Below are 12328 nucleotides of genomic sequence, written 5' to 3' on the forward strand. Positions count from 1 at the left end.
AAGGTGGAGAGAAGGGTTAAAGGAGATGTGGGGCAGTTTTCAAAAAATAATCTAAACACAGAGGTAAGTGCCTGGTGAGTGGTGGAAATACATGATAGAGATGTTTTAAGATGCCACTAGATACACATGGATACGCAGGGAATGAAAGCATATGGATCATGTAGCAATAGAAGAGAATTTTTTTTTATTTTGTGCTGAAGAAACTATTTCTGTGATTTACTGTTCTATGCTCTAATAACAAAAACAAAGGGCTGGATGGGGAACTAATTTCTAAGGTATTCAGCACTTTATTAATAAGTTTGCAAGGAAAGACATTCAAAACATTTTAATACTATACTTTATTGAGATGCAACAATAAACATAATCTGTAGATAGGAAATATGCATGCAATAAAATGAATTACTAAAAATATTTACAGCAGCACCTATACATATTTATACACTGACTTAAGTCACAAGTTATTTGCCATGTTGACCAACAGATCTCATTTCCAGCAAAGGTGCAAAATGAATGTATGCCTTTGACTCTTACTTCAAAAATAATCATTTTCTTGCTTTATGCCCATCTGGTTCATGAATAGAAAGCAGTTTGTTTCACTTAATTATTTAATATGTAGATCCCAGAACAAAATTGTTGGTCAATCATTTTTAATGATCGTTTCACTCACTTGAACTTACATTTTTCTTAAACACTGGTGACATACCACTTGAATACAAAATTCTGACTTTGTGCCTACTATAAAATTTGAACAAGTAACCAACTAGAGAGGGAAAAACTGACAGGAGTACTGACAAATGCTGTGATTTAGGCATTTTGTTTTTAAGGAACTATACCAGAAATTTTAAACAAGGCCTTTTTGGATGAATAACCTCTTGCAGCCATAATACAAATCATGATTCCCTATACCTACCCAAAATAAAAACTTTTGCATCCAAAGCATAATGAATAACCTAGCTGTTATAAAATGGCAGTTTCAACAACATGGTTGTCAGATTGTTCAGACATATTGGCATGAAATTACTGATTTTTACAGTGACGTACAAACACTTGCAGTAACTACAAACTGAAGTAAACTGAAAATTACCTCATAAATAAAGTCTTTGGTGCTGGTTCTGCTTTCTCAAGCAGGTGAATGCTAAAGCAACTTAAATAAACAATTTATCTACTTACAAGTCTGTATCTTAGAGATTTAGAGTCACAAAATTTAGCTACACAAGTTCTTAATATTTTAATTGCATTAACTTTTATATATGCATAAACACAATTTAGGTTAAATAATGCATAGAAGCATCCAAGTAGATGGATTTTTTAACTTGCCAAATTCTGCTTATGACAAATTGATAGCTATTGCGGAGGGCAAACAATTGGAATTCTGCCAAAACAGACTAGATTTTCATGAATACTTCAGTAGTAAACTCAAAACAAGAAATCCTTTCCATTATGTTAATAACAAAGTTAATGCTGCATGGAAATTTCAAAACTAACTGATCAGTTCATTAATTTGACAAAGTTTACAATAAATTACAAATTCTGATTGGGATATGCAAGTGATCAAATTAAGGCAACAAACAATTAGCACATGTATTATGTTAATAAACTTATCAAGATAGGTATCAAAGTGAAATTATTTCACAGAATGAAATAGTAGTTCAGTTCATAAAATAGATGTAAAATTGTCAAATGATACATTAAAAAGGCTGCTTTTGGAAAATGCTAATCCTCTTATACATCAAATATATATTTGTTCACCCAAATTAGGAAATATGTACATTACAATAAAGTTAGCTGCTAATATACTTCCTAAAACATGTATGTGTTCAGGATTTTTGGCAAAAATAAAACACTTCAGAAGTTCAATAGCCCAATAAAGTCAGAAGTGCATTCTTTTCAGTCACTTCCAAGATCATACTGATAAAAACCAAACAGCTGGTAACTTTGTACAAAATGCTGGAGGAACTCAGCAAGTCAGGCAATATCTATGGAAAGGAATAAGCAATCAATGTTTTGGGTCAAGACCCTTCATCAGGTCATCAGCTAGTAAGTAACCTGTTCATCTAGAACAATGCAATGATAAGCCATCAAGAATTTTATATAGACTGGGACACGCTTAAATTTTATCAAAACAATCTTTTATTTGGCAAAATACTTGTAATGAATCTGATCAAGAAGAAAATTGGTCACACCAATAACTGAGCTTTGCAATGACACAATGGCAATGGCTTAAGTAAATGTACTGTAAATGAAATTAATTTTAAGAGTATGAAAATAATTTAGAGGACACCAAAACACATCAAAAACTGAACCATCTTACCAGGATAATCTGATGCTAAATTCATTTACCCCAACATATCCTTAGCCCACCAAAATGTGTCCTTGCACAACAATGAATTACATATAAGGCTCCAAGGTTGGTGAGGCTTTAACAAAAAAAAAGTGCAAAGTATCAGCTCCATTTACACTTTCACTGTACTCTTAATATTGGGAATGTGTTCAGAGAAAGAAATTATTTTATTCACTCCCATTCCGTGGTTCCAGGTGGTTTTGAGGTCAAGTCATACATGACACGGGAGATTCCAGGTATCTTCTTGATCTCTCGCACCATTTTTAAAATAACCTGGTAATTACAGGAAGAAGCTTTAATAATAGCATTGAAAAGCATTTGAAACACTTGTATGCATTTCATTTGCTGTATGCTGTTTCATTTGGATGTATTCATATATGGTTAAATGACAATTAAACTTGAATGGAATTAATTTGTAAATGGCTTTCTTGACTGATTTACCAAGGTAACACATGAAATACTATCCCTAAACAGAATGCTCCTGGTACCAGTAGTTACTTACTAGATGATCCTGGTAGAAACAGGATTAGCCTTAGTCATGATTGAAAAGTTCACTTACACTCATTAATTCTCTGCATTTGAAGAACAACCATTTCAAAACCAAATTAGCTGTTTGTATCTACCCGAAAGGATAATGAAATTTCAGTGGATAAAACAAGAGAAAATTTACTGAACAAATATAATTAAATGCCATGTTAACGTCAGCATCAAATCATGAAAGAAAATATTTATATTCAATAATACTTATCAAGAAACATCTTCGAGGGTGTATCTAAACAAAATTCAAATCTCACCTCTTCAGGAATGTGGTTACCAGGAGTTGCTGGAATGCCAGTCATGAAATCACTGGTAATGAAGGTCCGAATAACTACAGATCTCTGGCAGGATGGTTGTTTTTGGAGTGGATCGCGGTCAAAATGCAATGGAGTTAAAATAACTGGCATCTGACTAACTTTTCCAGAGAAACCTACAAACATTTGAGGCATTATGTTTCAATGTGGCTACAGTTAGATTATTTGCAGATATTGAGTATACTCAAGTCAACGTAATCAGTATTGAGTTAATTTTTAGCTATTGTTCAAAGCCAAAACACAAATATTACAAGCTCTTATCCATATACATTCTGCTCGCCCAAAGCACTTTGAATTCTCTTCACAAACCACACTGCCATCATGCTTTCATCATCAAACATGGTAGATAGTGAGGTTATGGGAAACCCACTTTCATTGGTCAGGGCATTAAATATAAAAACGGGGGGTTATATTCCCAACTTTACAAAACATCTGCCAGACCTTTGCTGGATGACTGCGTGCGATCAGTCACAACACCGTAGGAAAGGTATGTTAGTGATGGAGTGGGTGTAGAGGATGTTGCTTGACTTTGAAATCACAACCATATCTATCTCATCAACCTTCAAAACGTACACCAGCATGCAGGTGCTTCAGGCTGTAATCCATTGTTTGAGGTTTTGCTTTCTAATTTGCATCCCAGCCATCGGGAAGACAGAGTAAGTACTCACAAAACTTCAGACATCTTTGTGACACCAGGGACATGCAGTGGATGTGGCAAGGTATACAATCATAATAGATTACAGATCCATTTAGCGCGTTAACAGTGATGTCTCCCTTCCTGATAGGCTGATATGCACGATTTGATGTAATGAATGATATGACATCGAGGAAAGCCCCATCTCCCCAAGGAACAGGCACCCTGCCTGGCTGCAGCTGAGGTGAAGAGGATCCTAGCTAGGGAAAAACTCTATAAAGCTCTGAGGCTGGACAACATACCTGGTCAGGCACTGAAGGACTGTGCAGCCCAGCTAACAGGTCTTAACAGGCTTCTTTAATACCTTTAAAATACTCCATAGTCCCTGCCCAAGGGGTGGCAGTTAATAGCCTAAATAATTACCGCCTAGTGACACCGACTTAAACAGTTATGAAGTGTTTTGAGCAGCTGGTAATGGATCATATAAAATCCCACATTCCAGCTACACTGGATCCTTTCCAGTTCACCAACCGCTCAAATCGGCATAGTAACGCCATAGCCCCAGTCATCCACTTCATCCTGTCCTACCTAGAAAACAATGTCTCATACATTGTTGCTCATTGACTTCAACTGTGTTTAACACAATGATGCCTCAGAAGGAGGTGGATAAATTGTCCTCATTGGGACTCAATACCCCTCTCTGTAAACCTCATCAGCAATAATGAGGAATTGCCCTACAGAGAGGAGGTAGAGAGGCTTATCATATGGTGGTAGACAAGAGACAATTGTGATCTTCAGTAAGGCACAGGACAACCACTCTCCATTGCACATCAATGGTTCTGACAGGAACACTATTGAGTGCCTGTCTGGCTGCATCATTGTGTGATGCAGAAGCTGCAAGGCACCTGACTGCAAGATCCTACAAAGGATAGCAAAAGATTTCACAAGAATCATCAGGATCTCCCTCTCCTCTGTGTGTGACAGTGTATAAGGAAGGGCTCAAGGCACTGTTGAGGACCCTGACCACTCAACCCAAATTCTATGAACCACTACCGTCAGGAAGGAGGTACAGGAGCATCAGGACTAGGACCGGCAGACGAGGTAACAGCTTCTTCCTTCAGGTTATGAGTGATAAATACCACGAAACCACTAAGGTCTCAGCACTAAGACAGGGAGCTGTTACCTACAGGCAGTCCCCGGGTTACGTACGAGTTCCGTTCCTGAGTCCGTATTTAAGTCGGAACAAGTACATCCTGTATTATTTAGCGCCAGTTAGTCAAACGTTTGTCTGAATATATATTTTACCTTTCTATGCATATAAAACTTAAGAAACGTATGTACTCCAATAATTAAACCACTGCGTTGCTTAGTAATATTGTAGCTTTCATCGGGGCAGGGCTTTTCACGTGCTCCATTATTATCACTTTATCCGTTATCCTTTAAAATTGTTCCGATTGTTGACTGACTGTAGCCTAACGCTTTTCTAATGACCGATTGCGTTTCACCTCTTTCCAAACGCTTTATTATTTCCACTTTATTTTCAATCGCGATCGCTTCCCGTCAATGGAACAGAAACACTGCGGGCGTCAGGTCCCAAGCTCCGCTGGGTCCTAACGACCACCGCACTGAGACAGGCTGAATGGGACAAGTGGGGGCTGTGCTGAGTTTGGGTATTTGATCATCCACAATATTCCGCGTGGGAATTTAAACTGGAGGTGGCAGTGTTTTTTTTTTTACGAGGTCGAGTTGTGAGCTCGATATCAACCTGGCACGGATGGTACGGGAGTCACTGGATCGACATCAACCCGGCACGGGAGCAGTCTGTCACTGGATCGAACTCGGAAGCCTCCTTTCTCCAGCCTGGCGCTGATCTCACTGCACCACCAGCCAACTGGAACTGGGGGGGGGGTCAGGGTGAATCTTACTAAGAAATTTTTAAGCCAAATACAAAGTTAAACACTCAACACAGTGTCAACGGCAATGACTTAAAATGGCAGATGGCATTCTCCTTCCTCGGTTTGTAAGTACGGGTTGTTCGTAAGTCGGGTGTTCGTAACTCGGGGACTGCCTGTATTTACTTGTGCTGCACACTACATGTATTTTGAATTTATTTTATTAACTTATTAATGGTAATATTGTTTTATCTGTGTATAATACGCTTTTGTGGGTGTACACTGGCTGGAGGAACGTTGTTCCATTTGGTAGTATATATGTATAGTTAGATGATAATAAACTTGAACCTGAGCTGCTCATCTTCCTTCAGCAGAAATTGTTTTGTTATTTTATGTGTTGGGTTCTTAGATGGACCGCAGCAGCTGGATCTTTCACTGCTGACTAATTCTCTCCATCCAAAACTGTCCTTCACCCCAGCAGAACTCAGGTTAATGGTTGCAGGAAATAGTATCCTTACCCCTACTATATTACTCGCTTTCCATAACACATTTCTTTTCCACATATTCTATTCCACATACACAAATCCCCTGAAAAATCAGAACACTAATTCAATAGAAATAGTAAAGATATTCATTAACATTAGCAATTTTCACTCACAAATAAAATTTAAGAATGCCCAACACTCACACTTACCAGATTCCCTAAGAATGTTGTGAGCCTCAAAGTCAGCCTGCCGAAGTGTGCTAAGCACTCCGGTTGTTAGAAAAGTTGGTGTTACATCTGTAATGGGTTCTCTGATCTGTGGTCCAAAAATGTACACAGCTCTGAAAGAACATTAACATAACAAAATTGGTAAAAAAAACATAAATTGTTTTGTGAAGCTAACAATAACTTCCATAATTTATTAAAATTTAAAACATACCTGTTAATATTATGACACATTCGTGGAATAAGCCTAGCCAAGAACATGAGAGAATCCCAGTGTGGTGCATCCTTACTAGATAAACCACAAACATAGCTATATGATCTGCAGTCACCCTGCAAAAAATTTTTTTAGAGAATTACTGTTAACAGGAAAACCAGTTGTATAGGTAATACGATTATTTTTCCTTGAAAGCAATTAAAACTGAAATAGCTCCAAGTAGTAGCCCCTCAATATAGGTGTGCGAGAATGGGTGCACACAAAGCTGAGAAGCCCCCAGTGTCTCTATATTGAATATGCTTAGTGTGTAAGTCACTCTAATGCAAGAAAAGCCTGGTGCAGTTGTAGTTAAGCAACACCTTTGAAGTGAGACTGCTGGAGGCACCTCTGCTTACTACAGAGAGATAGGATGAGTTGATTACGACAGTGTGTGCTCAAACCAAACAACTAAGGCTTCTGCAGTGAGACGCTTCCAGAAAGTCTTCCTAAAACACAGCATCCCTTTACACAATATGGGGTGCCAGAGACAGGCGAGACAACAGAAGGATGTGAAACATACCCAACAACCAAGGCTCCTTATTAATTTCAAAATATCACTGGCAGTCCATTTGAAGTTTCGATTGACTTTTAATACCTCGATTGTGAATGGTGACCGACCTTGCATGTAAGGAATTCAAACAAACAATTTACAATAATCAGCATCTGTAACCAATAAGCCAATTCTGTATAAAAATAATTTTTGGTTCAGACTTCAGAACAGCTTGGGTAACAGGTGCCCATGCTGTTCTCCTTGTGCATAAAAAGCTTGAGTCTTAAGAGCACACATGTTCTGGGCCCAATTATTTTAGTTAATTTATTATTGGTGCCAACAATTACTTTGACATTACCACTAAAGATACTTGGCTCCCTTGCTACTGGATCAAGGTCTCACTTACCAGTTCACTGCGGTATTAGTGTGCAACAGCTAACCAGATTAAATGAAAGTAAAATCAACCACCACACCTCTATACAACTTCCATGACCAGGACCACAAAGCTCACAATTTCAATAACAGACTTTAATGTCAATTTATCATTCAGAAACTTGGGTTTTGACACTAACACCCCTGTCCTAAGTTTAACATTGGGATAGGCAATGGCCAGTTCTAATTTTGCACTGTAACTACGAAATCTATGGATTTAGCCAAAGGAGGACGGCTTCCATTCTGACCAAGGAAGGGACAAACCTATACTGAGGAAGCAAACTGATCCTTTTGTGGTAAGAGGCATAACTTCCTTCCTGGTCAGGGATGATCACTAAGAGAGCTGGAGGAGCCAACTCCAATAGGATCCTCCTCTAATCAAAACGTTTGAATCATGATTCTACCCTAACCACAAACTTCAGCACAGACAAAAATACAAGTCTTAACAGCCATATCCCCAGAACCAGCACTGGCAACCGTTTATTTTATTTCATCACCCAAGAGACTGCAAAGATAGCTGTATCACTCACACTAGGACATGCATCACCTAATCCATTCTAATATCTCGATCCACTTGACCCACAAATGCCTCAGTACTTCAATCATTACACAGATTACTTTGCTCTTTTAAATTGATGGGATATTAAATTGAAATAGCTTCAAATGTTTCTAATTTCAGAACAATTATGTTGAGTATAGAGAAGATACACAAGTATAAGTCAGGGACTATACAAGGACTAGAGGACCTAAAGGGCAGTTTAAACTACAGGTTTAAAAAAAATTAAAACCTTGAAAAGTTTGTCAATTTAGCCATTTTAAACTACTAACCTGCACTCCAACAGTCTTAATTGGCAGCAAGAAGGCATTGAGCGAATGCAGACTTGTAATTTGCATCAACTTTTCTTGTTCTTCATCAGTTGTACAGGACTTGACCCGCTGAAGTAAAGTGTGTGGCTGTACAAGAACATATTACAAATGCTGTAAGAGTTTTGCATTAGTTTCTGTAAACATGATCTTTATGCTGTTTTCAGGAAAGAATATACGAAACAGCTCAGCGGATTTGGATCCAACTGGTTGTCCCAAATATCCCTAATGACTTTACTGAATGACTTGCTTGGCCAACTCAGAGGACTCCGATCATAAAAACAATTGAAGTTCCAGAACTTATTGCTGACTGCAGCAGGTTTACTTGTGTAGTATACTATATATACACAACCAAACCATACCATTGAATTACAAAATTACTCCAGTTTATATTCCCCATCTGCTACACATAACTGAATATTACACCAATAACAAACCACTGCACTATATTCAACTTCTACATATAATATGCAACTGAACCCTATAATTCCACAGCAGTTAACATTAAAGAATTTGATTCCAGAATTAGATGGTCTGTGGTGCATTACTTTCTTCAAAAAAAAGTGCTACAATCTCACACCTTGACAACAAAGGAGTGAAAGATTCTCTTCACTCTTCATTTTTATTTGTATCAAGCAGTTTCAAGTTATTAACTCCCACACTCTGGAGAAAACAATTTTCTCAATTTTATTGAAATCATCATCATGTACAAGTCAACATGGGTGAGGCTACAGTTCGAGTACTGTGTACAATCTTGGTCACTATTATAAAAAAGATGTGATTAAACTGGAAGAGTGCACAGAAGATATACAAGGAAATGCCAGGGACTATACAAGGACTAGAAGACCTAAAAGACAACTTATAGTAATTTTATGTCTTTGCATCCTACTGGTGCCACTAAACAAATTCCACAACATAAATCAGTGATAATAAACCTGATTTTGATTCAGTCTAAAGGGAGAGGCTGGTCTTTATTCTAGGGAACATAGGAGAATATTTATAATTATGAGGCATAAATAAGGGTGGAGGAGCCCAAAATTAGAGTGTATAGGTTCGTGCAGGTGGTGGTCGGTAAATGGAATGATCTGCTAGATAAAGTGGTTGAGGCAGGTACAATAGTATAATTTATGAAGTACTCTGATGGGCAGGACTTGGAGGGATATGGGCCACATGCGGGAATCAGGACTAGTTGGGAGGCACTGTGGTTCACATGTACTCGTTGCGACAAAGGGCCTGTATCCATGCTAGGCTGCTCCATGATTCTGTGAAGTCACTTTTTAAGGTCCTTTATTCGTCAACAACCTTGACCTTCCTTGTAAAACTAGTAAAATTCTGGTATACTACAAGAATTTTACTTTTCAAACGTGTTCAAAAAAGTATATTAAGAATTTTGCTTGAGCCCTTTTATTAATGCTCCATCTCTATACTAAGTACGTCGTTAATATATTTTTAAACCACTTTATCAGCCTACTTTCATCCTCCATCTTAAATACTGGACAGATATACACACCCAGTTTAAAAATGACATAGCTTCTCTTCTAATAATAGCACAACATTTTTAGGAAGTTAAGGTAAGCTATGGATGACTAATGGCAATATAAATATACACCATAAACTGCTAGAATTTTTGCACTGTATTAAATATAACAGAAAAAGGCAAAGAAGCTCTTCAAACATGCCTCCCGAAACATATCAGATCAGTTTGCTCAAATTTGCCAAGTACAACAAAACATCACCTGAGATAACTGTTCACTCAAGTGTTAATACATTGTGAAATTCCCACTAAGTGAAACTTAATGAATCTGAAGACTATGTTTTAGCAAATACAGCTGTCCTGAAGAAAGCCTATAAACGTTACAACCCTGGGTTTTATTAGTTAAGTAAAATAATATCAATTTCTCTTCAAACTCATGGTTGAAGAAACCCCACAAGCCACAAGTGAAGCTATCCAGCTCAGGAGAGCAATACCTTCACCTCATTTCAGGAAAATCTAGCAATACTTCATATACCAGACTTCAAATACTGAGCAAATGGATTTAGTTGTATTTGTTTTCTTTTGAAAACACTGATGCTTTGTTAGGTACCTAACAATGACCATTCCCAAATGATAGATTTCCTCAAAGAAGGACATTTTCTTCTTTAAAAAAGAAATGTAATGTGAAATCATTATCAAAGGGTTGGGATGCATATCATTGATACCATTGTTATCAATATCACAATACAAGAAGATTTCAGGCCATGATCACCAGGAAGTTAAGTTAAAGTCACTATCTGCCTATAAAAAGCTGTGAGTTTATTCTGATAAGACATTTAACAAGGAACATGGTGTGTTAAAACTGAAATAGCAAGTGCTTTCCAAATTGTTGAAAAGAAAAGGCAAGTAGTATCAATCAGTGCTTACCTTTTTCACACTAGCAGAGAAATCAGCTACTATTTTCAGAATGTTGTTAGTTTCTGCAAAGTCCTTGCAAATATAAGGCTCATCAGCACATATTATTCTAATGGCAAGACCTGGGCCTTTTAAAAGAAAATTCAATGCAAGTCAAAAAATATTAATACTGTAAATATTATATAAAGACAGGACAGTGCTTAATTTACCTGGAAATGGATGCCTTGAAACAATATCTTCAGGAAGGCCCAGTTCTCTGCCTAATGCCCTGACTTCATCTTTGTGAAAATCTTTCAAAGGCTCTATCACTTTACCCTACAATAATAAATATTTATTAGAGCCAAGAAATACTGTTTTAATTTAACTTATAAAGTATAAACACAAGCATGCAATTGTTGAATATTGCACTTTCAGAACATAGCTTACAATTGCAATATGCAATGAAGCTACAAAATCACCCTGGCAGTAGCCAACCCTCTAGAGAAATAGATCTAAAAAGAATAAAGGATCAATTAATTTAAACACAATGACATTACTACACGCCTTTTAAACTAAAGGAAACAAACACGCAGAGAGTTTGTTAATTTTGTTTTAGTAAAGAAACAAAGTTGATAAAATTCACTTACCTCTTCCCTCAATTTTCTTATTAATTCTGTGTCATTATGATGAGTTTTGATGACATCTGCTTTCCCACTTGCTTCTATAGATGCACTTTCAATTAAATCTGGCCTCAAAGTACCTTGAGCAAGGTAGACTTCTTCAGGTTTCAGGTTCATTTCCCCAATTACTTCATTTGCAACCTACAAAATTATTTGGAAAAACATTATGCTAACCTTCTTTCACACAATTTTAAAACCTCAATGCACAAAAATTAAAATGCTAGAATGAATTCAGAAGTACCTTCACAAAAGTATCCCCTATTATTTTTCTTTTCTCTTCTGGGTTTGTCGTCATATTTAGGGTTTTACTTATTCTCTTTCTGGGAGTTCTGTCTTCTTCCGAAATTGGAAGAGTTGTTGTCCCATTGTAGAATGCATGTGCAGCATTAACCACTAAAAATTTAAGATATTATGGTATAAAATGTGCAAAATAAACAAGATTATAGTCTCCATACATATTTAAAAACTGAATGTAGAATGTTAAAGCTGTATTTAATTATGTTTGCTGTGCATACAAACAAAACATTTTGGCCTATAAGAGTTTGCATCAAACTGGCGTTCTGTGTACTAATAATAGGCCAAAGCTTGCATTACCAGCAAAATAACTAGAATTCAGAACATTAGTCGTCACCAGCAGCCAGCCAGAACAGATCCCCTTTATTCCCACTCTTTGTGTTTTGCCACTGAAGCAATCTTCTGTTTATGTCAGTAGCTTTCCTAAAATACCATGTGCTCTTATCTTGTGAGATGGGCTCCAGAATGGAGGATCTACAACTGGAGGCCACATTTTTAAAACAAAAGAAATATAGGGTTG

At 37.1% G+C, this 12328-nt stretch overlaps 1 protein-coding gene across 2 annotated transcripts in view; it reads right to left on the minus strand.

The window, feature by feature from the left end:
- Positions 1-319: 319 nt before the first annotated feature.
- gmps (guanine monophosphate synthase) overlaps positions 320-12328 on the minus strand; it is a 48116-nt gene continuing 36107 nt past the window's right edge. For both annotated transcript variants that reach the window (XM_073041062.1, XM_073041061.1), the window contains exons 8-16: positions 11756-11907; positions 11482-11655; positions 11065-11170; positions 10868-10983; positions 8431-8556; positions 6642-6757; positions 6413-6543; positions 3136-3308; positions 320-2614 (exon numbers count right to left, since the gene is read on the minus strand). In XM_073041062.1, coding sequence (XP_072897163.1) covers positions 2513-2614; positions 3136-3308; positions 6413-6543; positions 6642-6757; positions 8431-8556; positions 10868-10983; positions 11065-11170; positions 11482-11655; positions 11756-11907 — 1196 coding nt within the window. In that variant the 3' untranslated portion in view covers positions 320-2512. The remainder of the gene's footprint in view (positions 2615-3135; positions 3309-6412; positions 6544-6641; positions 6758-8430; positions 8557-10867; positions 10984-11064; positions 11171-11481; positions 11656-11755; positions 11908-12328) is intronic.

The sequence above is a fragment of the Hemitrygon akajei genome, chromosome 3 (genome assembly GCF_048418815.1).
Source record: "Hemitrygon akajei chromosome 3, sHemAka1.3, whole genome shotgun sequence".
Taxonomy (NCBI): Eukaryota; Metazoa; Chordata; class Chondrichthyes; order Myliobatiformes; family Dasyatidae; genus Hemitrygon; species Hemitrygon akajei.